General features: G+C 42.0%; 1 protein-coding gene across 1 annotated transcript in view; it reads right to left on the reverse strand.

Moving 5' to 3' along the window:
• PKHD1 (PKHD1 ciliary IPT domain containing fibrocystin/polyductin) overlaps positions 1 to 26,837 on the reverse strand; it is a 237,982-nt gene that overhangs the window by 125,496 nt on the left and 85,649 nt on the right. Inside the window, exons 36-41 of the mRNA XM_030944782.1 lie at positions 22,570 to 22,782; positions 8,782 to 8,989; positions 7,477 to 7,625; positions 5,510 to 5,713; positions 4,205 to 4,330; positions 1,532 to 1,665 (exon numbers count right to left, since the gene is read on the reverse strand). Of these exons, the coding sequence (XP_030800642.1) occupies positions 1,532 to 1,665; positions 4,205 to 4,330; positions 5,510 to 5,713; positions 7,477 to 7,625; positions 8,782 to 8,989; positions 22,570 to 22,782 (1,034 nt within the window). The remainder of the gene's footprint in view (positions 1 to 1,531; positions 1,666 to 4,204; positions 4,331 to 5,509; positions 5,714 to 7,476; positions 7,626 to 8,781; positions 8,990 to 22,569; positions 22,783 to 26,837) is intronic.

A 26,837-nucleotide genomic window follows, 5' to 3' on the forward strand; every position in this document is an offset into this window, starting at 1 on the left:
TGCTTTGCTGCCTTCCTGAGCACTGCTTGGTCCTGTGGTACAGTAGGAGCAGTTAATAACAATTTCAAGCTGGGCAACTTCTTTTAGTTTTCCTTTTGCTGCTGCAACTCCTCAAATATTCCACTCCTCAAGATGATGAAGGTCATCAGCATCCATCTGAGGCCATCTGTTACCCTGCCTGGAGCAGCACATCTCTGGAGAGCAGAAAGGACCCCCTGATATTGGGGTACACAGCCACAGCTGTAGCTTTATATCTGCAAACTCACGTGAGCAGAGAGGGATAAATAAATGTGCTGAAAAGCCCAGCACAGGCAGCTCCCAGGAACCCGTGGAGGTAATTGCAGCAAACCTTTTCAAAAGCTGAGCCACTGGCAATGGAGTGAACAGCTCCAGGGTAAGTCAGTGCATGACAGTACAAAACTCTGTGCTTAGTGGAGCTGAAATTCTCATGATTCTGCCAGGTTGTTGTATTTTAAAACCATATTTGATGGCCTTAAAAATTATAAATATGGCCTCGAGGGAAGTGCAGAAAAGTTCTCTCCTCCTTTCTCAGTGCTCCTGTCTTCATAAAAGCATAGGAAATGTGTTGGTCTCTTTTTCACCTTCAAATTTAGGTGTAAATCTTTCCTCATGGAGCAGAAACCCCAGGGGTGATTAGGTCTTCACAAACAGTAATTGGTTTAGTTACTGGGGGTTAACAATAGAGCAGGTTAGGATTATTTTTTAAATGAAAATATGCATTTTCCACTGCTGAAAGTGTGGTAAGAAAGGTCAGTTTCAATGTAATTCCTTAAAATAGTTGGGAAGGAAAAGTGGTTTGAAGTGGATGAAAATTATATTTTTCCATGAAACACATAAAAGTGACTCTTTTTTCTGAAATATAAGACTAAAAAAGAATATGAGCTAAGAGAAAGCATCAGAGAATTGGTGAATAAAAGTATTTTTTCTGAGCTCAACTTTGTGATGTGTGGCTGGAGTTTTATAACCATTAAAATAGAGAACCTTCATTTCTTTCAAAATCAATTTCATTTTCATAGGATAGGGAACATATTCTCTTTCTCATCCTGGAATGCAAATCTTCAGCTGCATGGGCAATGTGATTTTAAATCCAGACAGGTGTAATTGATGCTGCTGAATTTAAGTGTTTTTGTAGTCAGTCCATTAAAATTGAGGGTTTTTTTAATAATGACAGAAATTCTAGGGAAGCTGAGACTAAACTTTTTCCAAGTTTTCTGAATCTGTGAGCATTATAAAATAAAACAACATTTTAAAGTTCCTCAGGATGAATTCTCTCACTGCAATATTCCATTCCACTCAAGCACAGCAAAATTCTCAGTAATAAATTTACCCAGGAACATAATTTATTTTGTAATATGCACTTGTTTCAATATCCCATCACAAGCATAAGTCCTGACAGCTCAGCCAAGAAACAAATATTGTGTATGTGATCTCCCAGATAAATGAAGCTCTGTGTCTTTCTGATACCTTTGATTAGAAAGGAAATATTATGTCTTATACCAGAACTTCTTACCCTGATGTGGCTGGCAGGAGCCCTGATGTAGATCCCTGCCGGTGACAGTGTCTCAATATTGGATAAACCATCAGTTACAGACAGGCCAATCACTATGTTGTTACTGATTTTGTTCTCCTCTTCCAGTCCCTCACCTTTAAAAGAAAAAGATAGGAAGAAAAAAGGAAAAAAAAAAAGTAAAAAATAAGAGGAAGAAAAAAGAAAAATAGACTTTAATGTACATATAGCTGGAAACCCTCTATTATCACGATTCTCATTTCAATATACACAACTCCAGTTGTTATTTTCACATATATTTCCCTGTACGAGGTATTCTATGTGACTATACCACAAGTCATATATTCTGGACTGCAAGTTTATGGTAAAAATAAATAAAAGATGTATTATAAAGCAGATTTACAGTTGAAAAAAGAGACTCAGAGTGGGAAAGAGGCTCACCTATGCACACACAGGCATGCTCCTGGCAGTACTAGAATTCAAAGTCTTCTTTATCTCCTGTCTGCATTCACTGCCCTACTTACATGTAAGAAAATTTCTAAACAGGCTGAAAAACACTTGGTGCACCTCTGCACAAAACTGGGGGGCTGCCCCCTTAAGCAATGGAGTAGGAGAAGAGAAAGGGAAAAATCAATCAAGCAATTGATTAGACAATACAGACCTCTTGGGGTGCCCCAGATCTAGTTACAGTATAGAAATTGGAAGAAGAAAACAAAATAAATATTTTTTTAAACTACATTGTAAAAAAAATGGGCCACCCAGTGGGAAGGAGTGGACAGTCCCATACAAGCCAAGTCCAAACAAGGACGTATGGATAGGATAAGGGGAAATGGCCTCAAGTTGCTCTGGAGGAGGTTTGGGTTGGATATCAGGAAAGATTTCTTCACCTAAAGGATAGTCAGGCATTGGAACAGGCTGCCCAGGGAAGTGGTGGAGTCACCATCCCTGGGGGTGTTTGCAGCCATGGAGATATGGCACTTGGGGACATGGTTTAGTGGTGGGCTTGGCAGGGTCAGTTCAATGGCTGAACTTCCAGAACCAGGAAGACCTGGAAGGTCTCTCCCAACCTTAATGACTGCATGATTCTATGATCAGCACTGCTGCTCTTTTGGAAGCAGAATAAAAAGTGGAATACTGTGTGGAGTCTATGCATAGGCCATTCTCTCTGGTCTACATTAGGAGCAAATCCATCTAGTTCGGTTTATCCAAAAGAAGTCATTATCTTCAAATACACCTGCTCAAATTTCTATTAATAATACAGATCCCTTCAAATCATTACCACCCCAAATATAAGCCACTTCACTAGAAAACCTGTGCCCTTTGGTTTTTGGGATAGCAATAAATACTTCTAGCCTTCCCTTGGTATTTTGAGGGAATCAGCTTTCTCAATTTTTTCCAGTCTGCATGTACTGAAGATCCCAAATAAGTCCTTTTGACAGCCACACAGGATTTTGAGGTTTTGGATTTCAAGTTCAGACCTTGTGTGTCAATAATTTTAAGTCCAGAGTGACATTTTTTGATGGTCTTGCAAACCCTCTAAAAATAAGGATTTTAGGTGAAATCACTGAGAGAATCCAATTCCAGAGCTGCAAAGAGCCAGCTGTAATAAATATTCCTTCACAGGTAACAAAATTATATATAAATTAATCCATCAGACCATCTGGAGCTGCTGGCAGTGAAGCCATTAAAAGCATCTTGAGGATAAGGTGTATTCAGGCTGAAACTTCAGTTCGGCTCAGAGTCCTTTAATTCAGACACAGATCCCAACACAAATGAGCCAAGGGATGCCAGAAGCTTGGAGGTCCTGCTCTGCTTCCCCATGACTGCAAGGGCTCTGTACACCAGCTTGGGCGAGTCCTTGCATCTCTGTGAGCCTGCCCTCTTCATCTGCAAGGTGTGTATAACCACATTGGGTTTATTATCTTCCCTGTTTAAATCATGATATATCACTCCTCATTATGTTTATACACAGCACCCAGCACAGAAAATTGGTGTGTGTGGGGAACTGCAGGATCAGAACTGAAGGCTTTCTTTTTTCCCCTCTCTGTTTATCTCATAATTGGTCATTTTTATCCCATCTCTTATGGAAAACAAAAATCGAACTATATCTTTAGGTATTCAGGAAACATGAGATCCCAGCAGAAGATGCTTTAAGTCAGTCTCCTGATGGTTAGTTAGGAGAAATATTTTGTTGTTTAACATTTTTGTTGCTCCAAGCTCCAATTTATTTAAGTGCTAAATCCTCTGGTTAACTTTTAACATATGCTTTCATTCCATTATCTTCGACATCAAATGACTGAAGTTAAAGGTAATATGTTCTTAAATGCTTCATTGAGTTCTGGTCTTAAATATGTCCTAATGATACTTTTCCAAAGACAGATTAATCCATCCCCTAAAAAAGTCTAGTATTTTTTCACTGAAAAATAATTGATCCCAATCAATTGAAGACTGACCTGAAGAAAGAGAGCGAGCCAAATGGAAGTAGCTGCTAGGAGTTGTGTGTGGAATTGTGGAAGCTTTATTCCAAATTCACTGACACCAGAAGTTGCGGAAGATGTGATTAAAGTCCTCAGAGCACAGTTAAGGATCTGCCATTATCCAAAGCATTTTCATGCAAATGGGAGCCAGCACAAGCTGCTGTTGTATGTAGTGTGGATATTTGCCTGCTTCACTTACCCAGGAGGAGCCCATGGCCTGAAATATTGTAGAAAACGTTGCTGTCCACAGTGAGGTTGGAGATCCCTCTCAGATGGAGCCCTTGGCCAAAGGAGTCCAGAACACAACAACCACGGATGTAAGAGTCTGGGAGGAAATGAGTGAGTGGTATGAGCACAAATCACCTGCAGATTGAGGGCAGGTATTTCACACCCCTTCTCTAGCCAGGCATGGTGACCTTCCCATCATCCAGATCCTGGCCAGGGCTGCCTTCTGCCACCAGGGAGCCCTGACCCTCACTCAGTCATGAAGATGGCACAGGTCCCTTCCAAACCAAACCAAACCAAACCAAACCAAACCAAACCAAACCATTTTATTACTCTGTGGGAGGTGCAAATGTACCTTAGGAAGGGAAAATCCATTCAGCACCCTTAAAACATTCTTTGAGCCCACCTAACTTGCCCCTGCCACCACCAGTCTTCAGAGCCCTCACTGCCACTTCCACAGAGATGGATTTGGCACTTAACAGTGACAAAGGAAAAAGAACTTAATATGTTCCTTAACCTCTGGGTTGTAGGGGGGCACAACGAGTTGCAGCTGATTGCTAGGAACAGCCTACACCTGAAACCAACTAAGAACAAGTGGCATAAAAGAGTGGAGTTGTAGGAGGAGTTAGATGGCTGCTGCCAGAACCAGAAGAGTCCCAGGAGGAGATGGAGAACCACAGGAGAAGGTAACCCCAGGAGAAGGGAGAATCCCAGAAGAGGATAGAGAACCCCAGGACACGGTGGAGAATCCCAGAAGAGGATGGACTTTGAAGCTATGGACATGCCAGGGCTCTGTAGCAATTTGCAGCAATATATCCTTCATTGGATCAGACTGCTAAATTAGCTGCAGATGCTTCGGTAGTAACTTTGAAGCTATGGAATAGAACTGTGTTGTAATGTATTGTTGTAATGTATAAGACAACACTGGGTGAAAAAATTAAATGTTGGCCCCTACAGCTAGCCAACCCTGAGTCATTGGGCTGGCTAGTTGAAGGGGCTCCCTCACAGTGTCTTGGTGCATTCATTTCCACAGCTACTCTCTTCTACATCAAAAGGGCAGTGTAGCGTTAAAAAAATATTATTTTAGGAAGAAGCACAGATACAAAGGAAGTGAAACAGGTGAAACCACTCTATCACTTGGGCTTAGGCTAGAAGTGAGGAGTTTTTTCACATTTAACAATCCAATTTGCCAACTGACTCAAGAGCCAAGCAGGATTTGAGGGTGCCTGCCCCAGCTTTGGGCAGGAGAAGGTGGGTATCTCCAGTGCAGGGAGCTCACCTGCCATCCAGGTGTTGCCAGTGACAGTCAGGGCACTGCAGTGGTGCTGGAATGCTTGGCCCATGTGGCGGAGTTGGATCCCCTCCAGCTGGAGCCGGCTCACTTGGCCCTGGAAGGCCTCCACAATCACCATGGCCCCCAGGTCCCGAGAGCCCAGCTGCCTCTCACTTCTCTTGTACAAACACCCAGAGTGACCTAGGACACAAACCAGGGAGAGCTGTGACTGGCACCCTCCCCACTGGGTGGGATGTGCAGGGGGAGATCATCCCCCTGACCCAGTGAGACTCCAACTCCAGCAGGGATCTGAAACTTGGGCCCAAAGGCAACACAGGCAAACATTTTTGATGTTCCTCAAAATAGGTGTGGTTCTTTCCCTAAAAGTCTGGACGTTTTAGAGGGAAATGCATCATAACAAGCAGGAAGCTGTAGTTTTAAGTCTTGGGCACCTCCTTGGAGTTAATTTTAGATAATTGTATGCATGAGCAAGAGGGATTTGATGCCGATTTCCCTTAGATGAGGTTCTTGAAAAGGGAAAAGGAGATTGGGCATGGATGTATAGAACTAAACTGAAATGAGGCATTCTGGTTTATTTTTTTAAACTCTGCTCTCCTGACTCCCCCTGCAGATGGAGGGGGAACTGTTGCTACTCACAGTTTCAAGACAACAATAAAGATTAGGGAGAAATTCTTCCTTGTGAGGGTGGAGAGGATCTGGCATAGGTTGCCCAGAGAAGCTGTGGCTGCTCCTGAATCCCTGGAAGTGTCCAGGGCCAGGGCTTGGAACAACCTGGGATAGTGGAAAATGTCCCTGCCCGTGGCAGGGGGTAGAATGAGATGATTAAGTTCCCTTCCAACTCAGCCATTCTTGGATTCCATGATATGACAAAAAAATTAAATCATAGGGCTGGGTAAAATTCCTGAAAGATCCTTCCATGGGTGTGAGATATTTTGGTATAAGATTCAGACTATGAATGTGTTACTTGGGCTTGTTCAGTGGAAGAGCAAAGGGGATCTCAAATTCCAGCACTGCCTGCTGATGCTCAGTAATGCCCTTTTTTTTTTTTTAAGAAGGTAAATTAACCACAAAAAACACTGCTCACTCCTCTTCTGGTGACTCCTCTGAGAAATCCTCCTATCCTTTAACTCAAATAAAAACCTCAAACGGTTAGTGCATTTCAGAGCCTATATTTATGAGTTCCACACAAAATGAACCATAAATCCATGAGTAATATAAGCAGCTGGCTGCTGGATATCAAATGAAGTCTTGTGTCACAGTCTGAAAGCCCAAGGCACTTTTTTTTTAAAGGAAACCTTACACCTGGGTTACCAGATAACCAACTCTCCTCGCATTATAATCACTGTGTCTGATGCTGCATCTTGAATAGATGGTGTAAATCAGGAATCACCTGTCAAACTCCATAGCATTTCATACAGGTAAAACCAAAGGAGAACTGAGATATTTAACATTTTTTCACCAGTGATACTTTATACATCACCTGTTATTTTTTCCTTGGCAACCCTAAACACTAAACAACGTCTCAATATTTTACGCTAAAGAGTACAAACAGCATTGGGCTGTTTTGTTTTTCCTTCTTCTTAAAGTGACTAAATAGTAAACACAATTAAAAATTTAATATATTATGTACACTGAAACATGTTTTCAGAAGAAACTTTCTTCTCTACACCCTTAGGCTCAGGCAAAACTAAAGGGTCTTTCCCAAGATGGCTTGAAACAACAACGTGAAAATAATACATCTGAGATATTACAATGAAGTGCAGTTCAACTCCCAAGACTTCACACTTCAATGTCAAACAATGTTTGGAAAGACAAACTCTCTTTCCTGGCATTGGAATTATCTCAAAGTTATCTTAGGAAGAAAGAGTTCTAATACACAGTGAGGCTGCCACAATGGGATTTTAATGGAGCAGTTTTCCTCCCCAGTACATTTCTGTGAGAAAAGACCTCCTCACCTGCATTTGCACACTGCCTGAGGTGGGACATCCTCTCCAGTGTGACATTTCCTTGGACAACCACCCTTCTGCTGATCAGTGCCACCACAGCACTGGAAGGCAGACCTTGGCCATTGCCCCATTCCTCTCCAGCACTGTGGGGGTACCTAATGAAAGACAAAAAATATCATTTGTACCTGCCAGATTGAGATAATTACATTTATGATTTCTTGTTATTTATGTGTCTGACCATAACCTCCCAAATTTTGAGTTGGTTTCAGTCCTTCACTCAGCAGGGACAGCGGCACAATCAGTGCTAGATAGGCTTTTCCTTGTCTGATGTTTGCTTTCATCTTTTTGTTTCACAAGCTCTCAAACCTTCTTTAGATTATGTATATAATGTTATATTGTGTTGTGTTATTAGGAAAATGCTTTTAATCCAGAGGGTGGTTGGGCACCGGAACAGGCCCCTCAGGGAAGTGATTACAGCCTGAAGGCTGTCAAAGCTCAAAAACACATTTAGATGACACTTCCAGGCATATGGTGGAGTTTTTGGAATTTCCTTATGCAGGGCCAAGAACTGGATTCAATGATTCTTGGGGCTCCTTCCAATTTAGGATGTTCTGTGATTCTATGAGATTTACAACAATATATTTCAGCCTTTGAATTCTCTTCCCAAAACAGGTTTGGGTGAAAACCATCAGGACTTTTTTCCTCAAGCCCAAATTATTTCTGAAAATACTACCCTTAATCTTCCTGGGCATTGGAGTTAGGTTGCCTCTAGATAGATAATGTAAAAAGTGCAGTTTTCAGTCTGTCCAAGATCTCCATGCACAATAGATAAAGAAAGTGTAGGGCAGTGAAATTAACACTCATTGGAAATATAGAAGCAAATTTCCATAATGAAAAAATTCACTTTGAGTGTATTACTTAAGAAAATTAGTCAAGAACAGAGGATTTTTTTTTTACACAAGTCATACATTTCTTGTGAAAAATATGCACCTTCTCAAAGAATTGAATATGCAGGAAATTTCTTTGTCATTCCTATACTGACACCACTGGACTTTACTGGCCATCAGTGTTTTCTGCTTCAAAGGTTTTCTGAGTTCCAAGGGGATGATACAGAATTTAAACATAGAATTTAAACATTCAGGATTGAACGTCCACTACCTTTAGGGGGAGTGAGGAACTGAAATATCACTGGCCACCTTTATTAAAGGGATTTATATAGTTATTATGTCCCACAGGGAACAGCAAATCCTGACTTTGATCAAATTTTCTCCTTGTTTAGCTCTCTGCTAGAAAAATCTCCTGAAAGGATACCTGAGTGGTGATCTAAGGTGCAGCTCAGTGTTCTTCACAGACTGGATTACAGCCATTTCCTCCTGCTGCTGTGCATCTCCAAGGCCTGAACTTCCCACCAGGATTTCATCACCAGGTTGCCAATCAACAGGTTCCTGGAGCAGCAATCGTGTGTCACTGGCATTAGCTGATGATTTCAAGTGTGTGAAAATTACTTTGGGCGTCCAGCCTGAAAAGAACAAGTTAAAAAAAGTTAAAAATCAAGTCAATCCACTTAAAAAACAAACAAAGAAAGAGGAGTTGCATTCTCCTAGTTAAAGGCTGGGTTGGACAGGGCTCAGAGCAACCTGGTCTAATGGGAGCAGTCCCTGTTGATCACAGGGGGGTGGAATGAGATGGTCTTTAAGGCTCCTTCCAACCAAAACCATTCAATAATTCAATGATTCCATGAAATCTGGGTGTAACAAGCCCCAGCAATGAAAAGTCTTGCCCTACAACCCTCCTTTCTTCACTTAATGAAGTTTGCTTTAACTTTTGACATTTCCTCTCAGGCTTTGGAAGAGATTGGCCCAGTGAGGTTCAACACACTGAACACCATCAGGGGAGAGCGTGTGCCTCCCACATCCACCTTTAGAATACTTTTCTTCCCTCCCTTGCAGTAGATCATCATTTACCTTTAGCCCACAGCAAGTTACTGTCCTCCTTGGTCATACTGCAGGAAAGTAATAATAGCAGAAATCTCTGAGTGTAGAGGTTGCATCCAATAAATCATTTTCAAATTATTTTAAGCAAACTTTTCTGTCCATATCCTGTTTCACTTTCTTGTTCCTTATACGTCAGTGTCTTCATTACTTATATAATAGTGTCTCAACTATTTCCTTAATGAAGATGGAAATAAGAAGTAGCACCTCCAAGACAATAAATTCACAACAGAATCACAGAAGAATAAAATCTTTATACTCTTTTAGCTTGAAGTATATGTGAGCACCTGCTCTGTGTGTCAATGATGGGCTCTAAACCTGAGATACTTCTGTATCATTACAATTTCTAAAATCAAACTTGAAATTTCTCAACTTCCAACTTAGAAAATCACCCAGACATCCTTCATTTAAGGTATTTCAAACTCTTTTGGAAGGTATCAAACATCTCCTGCTGTTCAGCTCAGCCCTGTGAGGTGCATCTGGCTATGTCCAGTTGTGGGCTCCTCAGGTCAAGGGAGACATGGAGTTCTTGGAGTCCAGTGGAGGGTGATGAAGACAATGAAAATGATGAAGGGCTGGAGGATGACAATGAAGGGCTGGAGCATCTCCATTAGGAAGAAAGGCTGAGGGAGCTGGGGCTGTTCAGCCTGGAGAGGAGACACAGCTGAGAGGGGCCCTCATCCCTGGGTGTCCCTGTGTGCAGGGAGGGTCAGAGCAGGGCCCAGGCTCTGCTCCAGGGCCCAGCAATGGCACCAGAGGAACGGGCAGGGAGTGATCCCAGCAAGTTCCACCTGGACAGGAGGCAGAACTTCTTTCCTGTGCAGTGACCAAGCACTGAACAGAGACCAGAGAGGCTGTGGAGTCTCCCTCACTGGGGATATTCCAGAACTGTCTGGACACAATGCCCTGTGCTCTGGAATGGCCTTGATGGAGCAGGGAGGTGGCACCAGGTGAGCCACTGTGGTCCCTTCCAACCTGACCCATCCTGGCATTCTGTGAAACCAGTGCAGAAGCTGAAATGCAGTAGGACACATAGGACACTGTAGGTGCCAATGGAAACAGACTAGAATGACTCTCTAGCAGCCTCCAGAACATGTGGACCCTGCATCCTCAGCACCTACATCATTCACCCTACAGCTCTGCTTCTTTAGGGCCAGGCTGTTTTCTAATGCAGACATAGACAAAACCCATCTTTCGCCATTCACAGGCGCTGACATCAAAGACCTCATCCTCAATACAGCTCAAAAAAACCCTCTTCATATCATCCTATGTGCATTGTTTTACCAGCAGCACTCTCTTCATTTTTATTCATTCACCTTCTTCCACTGAGCGATTCTTGTGAATTTTTAGGGCTGGCATAAAAGCCCAGGACTGGCAGCAGCCATCTGCATGTGGAGCACTGCACAATTTCTCTCCAGCTCTGGACATTTTGTTTCTGGTGTTGATTTGTGTGCCTGTGTTAATGTGTGTTCTCATGCATCTGTGTCCAGACACACAACTGACCCCTGTGGAGTTCATCTGTCACACACACTCCACAGCAGCCCTGCTGGGCAACAGCTCATGTCACTGAGGAGTGGGAAACACCATTCTGCGTTCAAAACATGCTCCAATGGAAAAGGCTTTTATCAGGTTTTTTTCCACTTTCGAGCTCTGACTCAAAAATTTTTACCAAAAATGTTCTTAATTGTTTGGGGTTTTTTCTTCTAAAAGAATATTCAAGGCATCCAAACATTTCCCCATTTCCTTTATTTCCTTTTTCTTGCTTTTCACTTCTTACTGTGTTCAGCTACCTGTCTCCCATTCCACAGTTAGTACCTTTTTTCCTGATGATCTAGGTGGGGTGGGATATTTCTCTGCATGTTCAAAATCTACTTCCATTTTCCAATAAGTTCTGTATGCTTTTTTTAGGGAAAACCAAACCAAACAAACCAAGAAATCTAGTAGATCCCACTTTCACAGAATCATAAAATCATTAAGATTAAAAAAAGACCTGTGAGGCCATCAAGTCCAACCATTAACTCAGTTCTTTCATGTCTACCCCCAACCATGTCCCTTAGCACCACATTTATCCATTTCCTTGCTTCTCATTTATATTCCCACTTACAACACCTCCAGGTCAGAGTCTCCTCTATTTCCAGCAGCACAAGTAACACACAGGATATGGTCAGTGACACCTTCCTGGTGTCAATGAGGGACCACAACTGAGGCTTCTTGGCCCTAATTATAATATATTACCCTTGAAAACAAACTCTATTTTGATTAAAACATGCAAAATTCACAAAATAACCTTCAGTGACTGGGTTTGGGCTGTGCAACAGGTAAATAAATTACCTGTTTGAGGGGAAAATGTTTAAAAGACCAACAGCTGTGGTGAATTTAAATTATTTCTTCCCCCAAAATGTACTGAGCAGAAACACTCCAAATGATGAAAAATGGATGAATCTGTATAACTTCTTAATTATTGAATTCATTTTTAATAATTAACTAAGCACGAGTTGGAAAAAAAAACCCATCTTGAGATCTAAAGCAGAAGTGACTTCATGTTAAAGGTACAGGACAGAGCCTTCAGACACAAAAAGCTGTTGCAGGCAATACAAGAATTGAACACTTTACTAAATTAATTAACAGAACACCCTTAAATACGGAGCAGAGAAGAATGGTGCAGCCTAGGAATGCAATGGATTTGAAAATTAACTCCAAATTAATTAATCACAAATCTTAAGACTGGGAATATCTTGGCATCAGGACTCTGGTTATGCTTCCTGTTAGAATCATAATGTGAAGTTGCACTCTTGTATGGACCTGGTAAAATTATTAAGAATGAAACAATTCTGATGTGTATAATGCCACTCTTGAGGAAAAACAGTATAAATTTAATTTCTTATGGCATCTAACACAAAACATTTCATAAATCACTGTGGGATTATATGTCACTTACTAGTTTCACCCAGTCCTAAGTAGTGATAGGATACCAATAGGTAGTGACAGAACAAGGAGAAACAGGTTTGAACTATGAGAGGAGGCACTTAAATCAGATATTAGAAGAAATTCCCAAATCAGAGGGTGGTCAGGCCCTGGCAAAGGCTACCCAGAGAAGCTGTGGCTGCCCCATCCCTAGAAGTGTCCAAGGCCAGGTTGGACATGGCTTGGAGTAACCTAGGATGTTGGAAGGTGTCCCTGCCCATAGCAAAGGGTTGGAATTAGATGAGTCTTGAGGTCCTTTCCAGCTCAAACCATTCCATGATTCTAAGTAGCTCAACAAGAGATGTGAATTTGACATTTACAGAAATACCTCCAAGTCACATCAAAACTGAGCAAACCAGCAAAGTGTGTCAGGGCACACACCTCCAGGGTCACAGCAAAATCTGTCCACAGAATGCAAAGCATGCATTGCACTGAGAGTTGTAGGTTTAAACAAATTAGGCCATTATTTACAATCCTTTGATTACAAAAGACATGAGCATCATTTCCTCTTCCAGGTGCACAGTGGGTTGCTCAAAGGGCACTGAAAACTTTATCTGGGTGTTTGATATCTATCTCTGGTCACTCATCTTTGAAAGCTGAAGCTGCTACAGTTGGAAACACTGAAATAAAGGGGTTTGAAAGAAATTACTACAGAGTAAGGAGAGGGGGTCTGAGAATTTACTTGACAAGATGACAAGGTGCTTTCATGGAAAACAGATGTCCCTGACCTGAAAACAAAACTTTTTGGAGTACATGTACCTTTGGAGTACCTAACTTTAGACACCCTGGGAACCTCCTAACCAAGCCTGACAAGAAGCAGTGTAAGCCACATCCAGAGTCAGGCAGAGCTGGAGAATAGGGTTTACACATGGGAGTGTTGGTACAAACTGGAATCTTTCAATGGGTTTTAAGAGAACTGGTTCCAGTTCTAAGCCTGACATGGTTCTGTTGGTCTTTCTCCCAAAAGTTGTTTAAATGTTTTTAAAAACTTCCCCTTTTTGTCATGGGGCGGCAGGGTTTGAACCGTTCTCCTCTGACACCCAGGACCCTGTTGCATCTCATTTTTGCTTCTATTTACCACAAATTAATTAACTCAGTTGTGAACACACAGTTGTTCAGGGTGTTGACAAACTATAAAGCTCTTTTACACCTTCTGACTGTTTATTGGCGTTTTAAAGTTGAGGTAATGAGATCCCTTTATTCCACAAAAGGAATTTACGAGAACTGCAGGGCTCAGACACAAAATCTACTTACTGGGAATGTACAAATTACACTGCACACAATTTGTCAATCTGTTGTAGCTATACTGTAAATCTTTAGTGTAAATGGAAATAGGAGCTTTCAGTTTCCAGGAACAAAGTGAAAAGAAAACTGTTTTCCTTCCCTCCCCCCCCCCAAAAAAAAAAACAAACAAACAAACAAAAAAAAAAACAAAGCAAAACAAAACAAAACAAAAAACAACCCCAAACAACAAAAAATAATTTTTCAAGAGAAATTAATAATATAATTCAATGGGCTATAACTGGTTTTATTTTTTTTAAGGAATATAAAAAACCTCTCACCTATGGCAGGGAGTTGAAACTAGAAGAACTTAAAGGTCTTTTCCAGCCCAAACCATTCTGTGAGCCTATGATTGTCTCTGGTAATAAAATACAACACACTTTCCTGCAGCATTCCTGGTGTCAGACTATCTTAGGAATATAGCTTCCTCTCCATTGTCACAATCCTTTATTATTATTCCCCTTTCCTGACCCAAAATGCACTTCCTAATCAAACTTAGCTTGGCCATTTCTAAAATTTTCAAACCTCAGAGTGATAACTGGCAGTACTGCCATTGAAACTGGCACTTCAGGAAAAAGATGAGTTTTTTAAAATATATTTTTGATCCATGACAAAGACATTTTGCTGCTGTTGCTTCAGTTAATAAAACAAACCATAAAAATAATAATGGATTAAATTCTTCAAGTTAAAAGGAATAGAAAATCTTTTCCAGGAAACCTGTTTAGTCAGGATAACACACAGATATGCTGCTACAGCTCTCTATGGCAAAATGGATCTTGAAGTGACAGATCCTTAATTAAGGACTAGGAAAAAATATTTTATGAACGTGGATCTTAAAAAAAAAATCACAGCTACCTCAGCTTTTGCAGTGACTACTCCAGTTACTGGCCATAAAGGATTTGTTTCTAAAAGGGAATAAAAAAAGGAGAATGAAAGTTGCTTTCCTGTCTTTTCAAATGTGTTAAAAAACATTTGCTTGGACTGTGAGCTGTCAATCCTCTGGACTTGAATGTTTCCAGCTATTTTTGCTGTTAATTCCAATCTGAATTATATTCCACAAGAATTTGTATGTTTTAAGCTTATTTTTTAATGAGAGGAGTTTGTTAGGCTTTTGGTTTTGTGGAGTTTTTTTGGGTTTTTTTAGTGTATTTTTTTGTTTGTTTGTTTTTGTTTTTGTTGTTGGTTTTTTGGGGGGTTTTTGGTTTGGTTTTTTTGGGGGGGGGTTGTGGGTTTTTTTTGGGTTTTTTTGTTGTTGTTGTTGTTGCTGGTTTGGTTTTTGTGTTTTTTGGTTTGTTTGGTTTTGGTTTTTTTTTTTTGGTTAGGATTTTGGTTTTGGTTTTTTTTTTCTAAGATGCTACACATCTTAGAAAGACAAGGACATCTCTGCCAGGAACTGGGAGCTGCCTTCCCACCCCTGTGCAGTCCTGCAGGACTCACTGCTGCATGTGGGCAGCTCCTGGGGAGATGCAGAGCAGCTCTCCTGCCACAGCCACAGCCCTGAGCTTTTCATCCCCATCCCCAGGTGAAATAGGAGGTCCTTTCTGATTTATAACTGCTTGTTAACCCTTAGGATTTATAATTGTTAAGCCTTAGGACACCCAAGAGTTTATCAACTGTTTGACAAGAAGCTGCAGCAGGACCACACTAGGTATTTTAGGTGGGCTCAAATCATAGTTTGGAATCAGAGTCAGAGGATGGTTTGGGTTGGAGGGGACCTTTAAAGGTCATCTAGTTCAGCTGCCCTCCTCCTGTTGAAAGAGCAGGAGCACCAGCTGGATCAGGTGCCCCATCCAACCTGATCTTGAATCTTCTCTCAGTGAGCAAAAATGAAAAATCGAAAATCATCCGGACAAGAGGACAAAGAGAATAACTTTTGTGTTCTCCACTGGGAGATATTCTTGAAAGTGACCTAGTCCTGCTGAATGTTTCCTGTTCATGAAACTGCAGTTTTCACTTGAAGCATTTCCACCTGCATATCTTTCAACAGCACCTGGAGAAAGCAAGGATTATCATGTTCTTTTCCTGGAAGTGTTCGAGGTGAAGTTGGATGGAGCTCGGAGCAACCTGATCTAGTGGAAAATGTCCCTGCCATGGCAGGGATTTGGAATGAAATGGGTTTAAGGACCCTTCCAACACAAACCATTCCATGATAACAGGATCTTACTGAGGATGGTTGCCCTTTTCTAACAATTTACATTGCAAAAAATGTACCCTCCCTGCATGCTGTCCCATAAATGTGCAAATTTCCAAACATTCCCTTTAATCAGAGATCCCCTAGACATTTTGCTAAGTTACATTAGTACTGAAAACAAGGGGAAAGATATTCCTGTAATGCCATTGCATAAGCCAAAATCCATTCTCCACACCTAGAATGAGGTCACAACCAAAGATGCTGTGGAGGAAAAGTTCTTTAGACAGACCCCAGGAACAAAGAGCTCCAGCTATGGCAGCCAAGGACAGGGGATCCCGCAGGGAGCTGCAGACAGCTGATGCCACTTTGTGTGATTGCCAGATCATCTCCTGTGCTGCTGTGGACTGAGACAGGGCCTTTGTCCCTGCAGGAGTGGGAATGTGGGGCAGCACAACCATTGCCAGGCTAAGATCAGCTCCCTGTGTCCCCATAATGTGATGGAGGAGAATTCAGGACCAGGAAAAGTGAGGGTGAGCCCAAAGGGAGGGTCCCTGCCTGGCTCAGCCCGCAGCTCTGGGGAAAGCCCGGGCTGAATCCAGGCCCCCCAGTTTGCCAAACTTCACAGAATCACAGAATCACTCAGGTTTGAAAAGACCTCCAAGGCCGAGTCCAACCTGCGACCAACTTGTCAACTAAACTGAGTGCCACATCCAGTTTTTCCTTGAACACCTCCACCACCTACCTGGGAAGCCCAAACTTCTCAGCTTTTCTCCTGTCCAGGGTGGAAATTAACCCTGGATTTGCTGCTGGGTGTTCTCTTCCTCCAGCCAATAACCTGGGTTTTGCTAGCACCAGAATTGGAAGCAGTATTTTGATGTTATATTCGAAAGTTTGAAGGAGGAAATTATTTAATATATAATATGCCTCCACATTTGTAACAACCCACAGACCTGCACCCTGTCAGGAATCAAAAGGAAATTCTATATAGGCATATTAGCTATGGTCTATATATATATTCTAGTCTATCCTATTTTATTCTATTCTCTTCTAGTATATAGTGTGTATTGTATTATATTTTATTAATATCTTTACTACCTATATTTATCTTTATTATATAATATATATTTTATATTTATTATATATTATTTATTCTTATATATATCTTTATTATATAATATATATTAGTGTCCATCTCTCTGCCCCCTTTGCATCATGTTTTCCCAGTAAGATCAGCACCAAAACACAAATCAACTGATTTAAGCTTAAATCAAAGATAATAGATGCATTTCTGTTAGAAAGAAGGGCAAACTGTGAAAGACACAGCAGCTTGCCCTGAACCCAACTCTTTTTTTTTTCCTCCCCCCATCTGCTAGGCCTTTAAAATCTAATGGTCATCTTATATTTCTGAATAAGAAAGTGAAGGCACAAGTCATTGTACATTAGTTACTCCATGGGAAGTGCCTAAGTGCAGTTTCTTACCCCTGGTGAACACGAGGGGATTCAAGGCAGCTCAGCCTTCTGTTCCAGAGCCATCTGCTTTAATGCATCATGTTAAAGTCAAGGTCTTAGAGAGGAAAAACACTGTCACAGGAGGAAAAAAGAATCCTGAGCCCCCCCACAGAATAACTGGCACCTAAGGAAAACCAACCTATGGGAGCAAGCTCAGGAAATCAGGAAGTTCAGGTAGTGAAAAATAACATTTACTGAATAGATACATGTCAGTAGAGTAAAAAATAATCTTTTCTCTAACAGATCTCTGCACCCTATCTTGAATCCCCCTGCTACAGATTTTTCCTCTTATTTTTTTCCCCTGGGAAGCTTTTCTTTTTAATATGTGAGTAAAGCAGAACAAATTCTCTCATGTTGTCTATGATCTCTTAATCTCAAACTCAGCACAGATACATAACACTGCCTAATGGAGGCAAAGCAAGAGGCATTTGATTAAATGTTTGATCTCTGGAGGAATGCACAGGCTTTGTAGAGCACAGTGAACAGCTCACAAATATTTTGTGTTTTATTATTGATTAAAAGCAATTAAAATTAATAATTGGTTCAACTGATAAAAAAATACTTTTTTTTTTTTTCCTGAGCTAACCCTGAAAACGTATCAGATTGCTGTGGCTGCAGAGAAATCTGGGATAGAAGTCATGCAGATTTACCTCTAAAATATAATTTTCACTATTGCAAATGCAGGGACATTCTTTGCAATAGGACTGGCCATGATTTTAGGGCACTGAAGTGACTATTGACACCTCTGTTTAAATTATCCTGATTATAAATAAGTTATTAAACCAAAGCTCTCAGGACACTGTTTTTTCTTTACCACACACCTTTCATAGTCTGGACAAGGTGAATGAGAATGTTTTTAATCTGAAGTGTAACATTTTTCATCTAACTGAGGGGATACATATTATTGGTCAAAATTCAGGGAAGAGGCTCATGGAATCACAGAACCACAGGAGGTTTTGTGTTGGAAGAGACCTTAAAGATCATCCAGTTCCAACCCCCTGCCATGGGAGGAACACCTTCCCCTAGAGTAGTCTGCTCACAGCTCATATGCTTTCCCACCGGAGTGCTGACACAAAGTTTTAAATAAATGCCTGACAAAGGAATGCTGGTCTTTTCATGGGAAGAGTCATGGTCTGTTTCATGGGGACTCAAGGGAATAACAAGATCACCTACACAGGACTGCTGAAAATAAAATACTAATTTAAAATATTTTAGTGTGTGGCAATATCTCTGCTGTGGGTGTTCAGCCTTGAGAAGAGAAGGCTCCAGGGAGAGCTCAGAGCCCCTTCCAGGGCCTAAAGGGGCTCCAGGAGAGCTGGAGGGGGACTGGGGACAAGGGCCTGGAAGGACAGGACAAGAATAAATGGTCTTAAGCTGAAGGAGGGTAGGTTTTGATGGAATATTGGGAAGAAATTCTTCCCTATGAGGGTGGGGAGGCCCTGGCACAGGTTCCCCAGAGAAGCTGTGGCTGCACCTGGATCCCTGGAAGTGTCCAAAGCCAGGTTGGATGGGCTTGGAGCAACCTGGGGTAGTGGAAGGTGTCCCTGCCCATGGTTGAGGATGGAACTGGATGGTCTTTAGGGCCTCTTCCAACCCAAACCATTTCAGGATTCAATTATAAGAGTGTTAGGACCACAAGATCAGGCTGTCACAAGGACAGGTTGGGTGCTCTTTGTTCTGACGTGGCATCTCCATTCTGCACCCAGTTCCTGCCCCCACTCAGCATCCACTGGTGCCTCCAGCTTCCCTGGGAAGGACAAAGGCACAAGAACAGCCAAGGCCACCACGCTGAACTTCTCTCCCGAAGCTTGTCAGGAGAGTTTCTCAGGGAATAGAGCATGAACGGAGCTGGAGACAGTGATAAATTTCCCTTCTGAACAATCAATAAAACTCTCCCAGCCCTGCTCAGGCCCCTACTGCCATAATTACATTGTCAAAAAGTGGAGTTGCCTGGGCTGGCTGAAGCCCCCTCTCCAAGTGACGGGTGACTGACAGGCAGTTTATGGGTGGCACGCTGTGACTGGCAGGGGAGTTGGCCAAAGCCAAAGGCAACAGTGAAATTTCCCAGTCTGCTACAACTACGGGAGCAAAGGACTGCCACTCCTGAGGGAATTGTGGGAAACCCTTAGTCATATTAACATATCAAAGTGAGGAGCTGACAGCACTTACTAAACAAACCGAACTCAACCAGAGCTGCAGAGCATCCCCCAACACTCCCAGCCTGAAAGAGAAAAGGAATTAAAATGTGCTTGGCCCTGTCTTTGCCAAGACAGTCAGAAATTTGGAAACCTGCTTATTTAATGATTTTGATCTGAGATAACATAAATATTTGTGTGTATAAATGTATCTCACAAATTTGTATTGCAGAGCATGTCAACGTTTTTCACATATATATATTTATATGAAAGAGGCTGTCATGCTCCACAATTTGTTCTGTACCACAGACCAGACTGATGCTAAATTGAAGACAGAACAGCAGATTTTTTTTTTCCATGTAGGCAATATGAACCCAGTAAAAGATCCCACTACTTTCTGTCATGTTTAGAAGCAGGCTTCTACTGCTTCTAAGTTAAATTGTAGATTACATGGTTTGAATGAGCAATTGCAGCCATGCACTGGGGCTGTGTGTTGTGCAGAGCTTAAAAGTGACTTCATAGCTACTCTGGATATGTTGAATAAGAAATTGATATGATTTCTTCAATAAGAATTGGTTTTGAGTAATAATAATAGAATAAGAGTTGGCATGGTTCAGCCTGAAGAAGAGAATGATCAGGGAGGTCTCAGAGCCCCTTCCAGAGCCTAAAAGGGCTCCAGGAGAGCTGGAGAGGGACTGGGGACAAGGGCCTGGAGGGGCAGGACCAGGGAAATGGTTTCAAACTGACAGAGGGCAGGGTTAGATGGGATATTGGGAAGAACTTCTTCCCTGTGAGGGTGGGGAGGCCCTGGCACAGGGTGCCCAGAGAAGCTGTGGCTGCCCCATCCCGGGAAGTGTTCAAGGAAAGTTTGGATGGGATCCCAAGCAATCTGGAATAGTGGAAATTGTCCCCGTCCATGGAATGGGGGTGGACTAGACGGCTTCAACATCCCTTCCCACACAAGCCTTTCAATAATCCAATAATTTATAAAAAATTGAAACCAAGAGTTTTTTCCCACTAAGGGTCAAGCCACTTTTGACTCTGTATATCCCCATCCAGGTAATACTTGGATTGCAGACCTCATCCTCTTGTTTTCCTGGGGATTGAAGACTCACTGAGAATTATGGCACTGGGTAAAATGGATAAATTATCATTGAGAAAAGACTCAAAGGTACAGATGTGGATGCCTGGGTTTGCCTCCCTCCATCACATTGTCAAGGTAAGACTGCAAATATGCTCTGCCCGGTTTGTCTTCAGTTTTGTGGGGTCACAAAGCCAGAGTTGATAAAGGCTTGGAATGGAAAGCAGAAGCAGCACAGAAGGCACAGCTGCCAAGAGTTGCTACTGGCTTTTCCTACATTGCTAGAAAACAAAAAGCATGGAAAGTGAAGGCTCATGCTGTAAAGTGCTGACAATCTAAGGACAAAATCCTGGTTTACAGGGGTCAAACCAAGAATAGAAGGACACTTTAAAGTGGCAGAAGACACAGAAAGTGAAGCAGCAAAAGCTGCTGTGAGGCAAATTCAAATTTCAATACTTTTCTTTAAAAAGGGGGGAAAATGGATGATAAACCAAATTAATCCCCTGGAAAAAGCCTCTAAGGAAGAAGCTGGTTTCTGTCTCCCTTGATGTCCTCTAAGACCAAGCCTTTCTGGAAGGCAAGCTTTAATCTAAGGGGAATTTCTGAGCTCAGGGCTGGGATAACTGTGTGAAACTCAATGGCCAGTAACAGACAGTCAATTCAGCCAAGGTGCTCTAATAGCCCTCCTTCACAGAGACCCCCCAGGAAATGGGGTAGAAACGCTCTGCAAAGCCACTTCACTGAAATTGTTGAAGCCTTTTACAGGCAGTAAATAATTGAGCCTTGCGGTGTCTCAATGAAGGGATCAAGAGCACCTGGCATGGTGCTGAGGTGCAGCCCCACCTCTCCTGCCCTGCCAGCAGCTCCTTCCTCAGCCCCTGCTCATCTCTCCTGATTCACAAAAGCATCTGCTCACTGACTCCTCTCCAAACCCAACCTCTCCCAGCCTTGCTCAGCTCCTGTGAGCTGGCAGGATGACAGCACAGAGGTACAACTCACTCCCTGCCTGTGCTCAGATGGTACCCTCGGTGCCTGACATCATTTTGGCCAATAGCCACGCGTCTCTGTGCTCAGACAGCAACATTTCCTCCTGGAGGGCACAGGGTGTGAACACCCACCAACAGGAAGGCTGACACACAAGAATAGGAGGAACGGAGATGAAACATTCAGATGGTATTTCTTTTCCTTTTTTTTTTTCCTCCCCCTTCTCTCTGAGACATAGAGGTTTTCAAAATAGCCCAGTAGAGAAGAACTTGACAAATGTGCACCAGTGTTCTGAATTATGCTGAGTTTGGACTTGAATTCCACGTCCAAACTCCTGCACCAAGAAATGGCCATTCTACACCCATATTTCATAGTCTTCAAGAAAAGCTCCACACCTAAATTCTTCTATGCCACAATATAAGAATGGTGTGGAGTTGTTGGAATGGGTCCAGAAGCGGCCATAAAGATGTTCTGAGGGCTGGAGCCCCTCTGCTCTGGAGCCAGGCTGGGAGAGCTGGGGGTGCTCACCTGAAGAAGGATCCAGGGAGAGCTCAGAGCCCCTTCCAGTGCCTAAAGGGGCTCCAGGAGAGCTGAAGAGGGAATGGGGACAAGGTATAGAGGGACAGGACACAGGGAATGGCTTCCCACTGCCAGTGGGCAGAGATAAATGGGATATTGGGAGGGAATTCTTCCCTGTGAGGGTGGCGAGGCCCTGGCACAGGGTGCCCAGAGAAGCTGTGGCTGCCCCTGGATCCCTGGGAGTGTCCAAGGCTTCCCCCAAGGTTGGATGGGGCTTAAAGCAATCTGGGGTAGTAGAAGGTGTCCCTGTCCATGGAATGGCTGTTGGAACTAGATGGTGCTTAAAGTCTCTTCTAACCCAACCCACTCCACGATTCCATGAGAATCATGACCAAAGTTTTGTCAATTTATTTTTCTTCCAAAAAAAAATTTGTGTATTTTCTTTGTTTTGTTTTCTGTTATTCATTTGTCCTTTGCTTTTGACAAGAAAAGAAATGTACTCACCGTGAATGGAAAGGGTCCCATTCCTCACTGCCAGGAATTTGACGCCATATGGAAATAATGGTGGAGAGTGGAGGCTTCCATAGAGATAGATGTGTGCTTTGTAATGGAAAGGGGCCTCAGGGGATCCTGCCTGGAGCTCTCCTCCATCAGACACCAGGATGTAATGAGCATGCAGTTCTACAGGTCCTGGCCCAGTAAACAGGAGTTTGCCACCTGAAGACAAGACAAGAAGAAAACACAATCATATATTCAGTCAGTCACTCTCTCACAGTCAAAGGAACTATAAGAGGTGGGTAAACAAAGGGGTGTGCAATAAAATTAAAAACTAAATGCTAAAATGTTATTGAATTCTGTAAAATTTCCACCTTGCTCTTTATTTCTCCCTGTGGAATTATCAACTCTTTAAAGACCCAATTAATCCAGTCCATTTTTTGATTCTTCAACAGTCTGCATTTCTAGACTTGAGCAAGGCCAGTCAGCCTGGGCAGACTCTCCAACCACAGCTAAAGGAAGCTGTATTTGGAAAAACCCAATTTTAACCAAATAAGTCACTTAACGTTGAAAAGGGATATTTCTATTTAATTTGTATTATGTTACTTTTTAGGTTACAGACTACTTGTAACTGGGAGAGGGGAGAGGAAAACTGCTTTGGAACATAAGAACTGGCAACTTGTCTAAATCAGTGGTTGATTTAATCCTGCAAACTCTTCCAGCTGCTGTTCAAAACCAGATGCTTCCAAATACAGTGTGAGACATGTCTCCCTCTTAGCTGGCTGTGGGTTGATCTCCCCATCCCATAAAAATCTCATTTTAATCCCTAATTAGAGGTTAGCTTCACCTCAAAGCATTAGGTTTCAACTTCTTGCCAACATTTTCCTCCTACTGACTATTAGTATAACTGGATAAGATTTGCCAGTAATAAAGAACTGGTCTTTGGAATCTTTGCGATATTTGGTCTCAACGACTTCTTGAAGCAATGAATTATGTGGATTAAATGCATAGTGCATAAAAAATCATTTCCATCCCATTTTTTTTTTTTTGACTCAAGCTCTTTGGTTCTGTCAAATGCCTCCCTTGTTCTTGCCTTTCACGAGCTGAAAACCCCAGTCTGTCTCCTCAGGATGGTTTATTCCATGACCTCTTTCCGTATTTCCTCTCCTGTGAAGGATGCTGTCACTTTCTGTACAATGGATGTGGACAGAGCGGACTCTCATTCATTTTGTCACACTGCACATGGGATGTGCCTTCCTAGGTCAAGCCATGCTTCCCATGAGTAGAGAAATTCCCAAAGTCTGGAAACTCCACGCCTCTTACAAAGGGTCTACCCTGGTCCCTTTGTGTGAAGTAGCTGATAACTGAACCAGCTCATCCCACGGCCAGTTTGCTACTGGTGGAAGCAGTTTTTGATGGTGTTCTCTCTACCTACCCCCCAGCTGGCTCTCCTAGCTCAAAAATTCTTCCCTCTGAGGATGGTGAGGTTCTGGCACAGGGTGCCCAGAAAAGCTGTGGCTGCCCAACTCTGGAACTGCTAAAGACCAGGCTGGATGGGGCTTGGAGCAACCTGGGATAGTGGAAAGTGTCTGTGTCCATGACAGGGGGTGGAACAAGATGATCAGATGATCGTTAAGGTCCCTTCTAACCCAACCATTCCATGATTCCATGATAACAACACCAATTCTTAGCAAGAAGAAGGGAGACCAGACATCTGGGTTAATTGCAGTATTTACATCAAAACAAAAAAAAAACCAAAAACAAAAACAAAACAAAAAAACAAAAAAACCCCAAAACCAAAAAAAAACTCACACACAAAAAAAGGAGAGAAGTTCTAATATAAAAAGCAAATGAACTACTATCTTATCATTGCTTGCCATTGCTCATATTCTGCTTTTCCTGATTTCCTTTTTTTATTCTCACATGGAGGGGTTTTCCTTGTTTCATTGATTTCTTGAGCTTATAACAAAGTCTTATAACTTAATCCTCATTTCTTAGGCTTATAAAAATAGTATTTGAATAGGGACTATCCAGTAAATATTTTCTTGCCAGATTTCATTGTTTTCCCCAGTTGTTTACATCATTTTTTACAGAATATACTTAATCGAAGAAAGAGACAAATCTCACGTTTTCTTGCCTATAACCACTGGGAACCACAGGTTTGCTCTCAAAAACACACCAACTGTCCTATGTGTAAATTATCTCTTCCCCTGGACATACTTTTCTACCTACAAATATATTAGTGTTGAGCCTTTATATAGAGTCTTTGCAAATCATACTGCATGGATTGTGAAGAAGCAGAAGAAATTTCAGCTTGTTTCATGTAAAACAACACAAGATATCTGACTCCAGCAGCAGTTTTAAAGCTCTTGAATGAAACTGGACCTGTTGATTTTAAGAATGTGTATTCTGAAAAAATATTTAATGTTTTCATTCTATTAGCATTATTTGGCAATAAATGGACTGCTGGTCCATCTTCCTCTTGTGATATAATTTACCATCCTGTTTCTTCCCATACTGAGAACAGAAATATTTATTAAATACTTTTGCTTTATAGCAGCAGTGTTAATAATTTTATCACCACAATCTATAAATGGAACTGTAAATCACTGTGATTTATTTCGCTCCTAACATAAAAAAGACATCTTCCCTAAGGTCTTTATTGACTTTCTATGCTCTGTTCTCAGTGAAATACAGTCATTTCTGTTTCCACTTCTCTTCATACAATTTTTAATGAGTATTTTAATTGCTGCCATGCTGTACCATTGAACCAGGAGGGCTGGAAGACAGTTGTCCTATCCTTTAATTGCAAAATCACATTTCTATCTCAAAGAAGATTTCCCAAGCTTCAGTCATATATTACCCATTCAAAATTTTCAAGCTGTTGATCAAAGATTTTCCATATCTTTTGTGGATTTCTGTGTCTGAGAAGTTTGGATGCTGTGACTGCTCTGGGTGCAAGTAGGAGCAATAGCCCCACCTCATCCCAGGAGCAGCAGGAATTCCAGCAGGAGCTGTGCATGCCTGGCCTGCAAGTTTGACCCTTCCAGAGGGAAATCAGAGTCACTGAGGTTGGAAAAGACCTTTAAGATCACAGAGTCCAACCATTAACTTAGCACTGCCAAGTCTACCACTAAACCAGGTCTCCAAGCATCAGGTCCATGCATCTTTTGAACACTTCCAGGGATGGTGAGTCAGCCACTGCCCTGAGAAATCTGTTACACTCCTGGCTCTCCCTTTCAGTAAGGAAATTCTTCCTAATATCCAATTTAAACCTCCCCTGGTGCAACCTGAACACCAGAAGCCCTCATTTTAGGAAGAAATTCTTCCCTGTGAGAGTGGTGAGGAATTAGAACAGGTTTCCCAGAGAAGCTATGGCTGCCCCATCCCTGCAGGTGTTCAAGGCCAGCTTGGATGGGGCTTTAAGCAAACCAGTCTAGCTTAAGGTGTCCTGTCCACAGCAGGGCAGTTGGAACAAGATGGTTTTTAAAGTTCCTTACAACCAAACCTTTCTATGATTGTCGGATTTGCTGTATTTGACTCTTTTGCTTTCCCTTAGAAGCAGCAGTCAGACACAAAATTTAACCCTGAAAAGGGGCAGATCAGCTTCACTCGTGGTCACTCCACAATGCTGTTGTCCCCTGGATTTTTGCAAAGCTTCTGAAAACCTCCCAGGACAAATCCAAATGGTGCTCAGTCTTTGAGAGAAAATACAGTGGAAAAGTAAAGTTCAACTGCTGAGGATAAAAGAGGAGCAGCACCACAGAACAGAAAAGAAAGCATTAGGAAAGACTCATTTAACCATTTATCAAGTCTATGTGTAAAATAAACTCTGGCTAAACTTAAAAATTCTTCTGTCCAAAAATTGCATATTGTCCCTCTACACCTCTGTGGTTTTTCTTGGGTCAGAATAAATATACAGCTGCTGCTTTACAAGGTTGTCTTCTCCTTTTTTTAAAAAGAAAATAAAAGTTATGCTTCCTTCTTTTATTGCACTTGACCCCTTCCCTGAAAGCAGAAAGCAGGAATATTGCTCAACGGAGCCTTTGGCTGTGACCCTCAAATTGTTTGTTATGGCTGCACAGGAAAGCAAAGTCCTACACATGACCTTGAGGGTGATTTTATAAAAATCAATCAACCACTGTTATGATGGCCTCCCCACCAAGCAAAATAAATACAATTAAGCCCATAATCACTTCTGTACAGTAATGTGCAAATTCAATGGGTCTCTTTAGGTGGAGTGAGGGAGAGAGGGGAGAAATATGTTGAGGCTATTT

This window comes from Camarhynchus parvulus, chromosome 3, assembly GCF_901933205.1.
Source record: "Camarhynchus parvulus chromosome 3, STF_HiC, whole genome shotgun sequence".
In the NCBI taxonomy this organism is placed as follows: domain Eukaryota; kingdom Metazoa; phylum Chordata; class Aves; order Passeriformes; family Thraupidae; genus Camarhynchus; species Camarhynchus parvulus.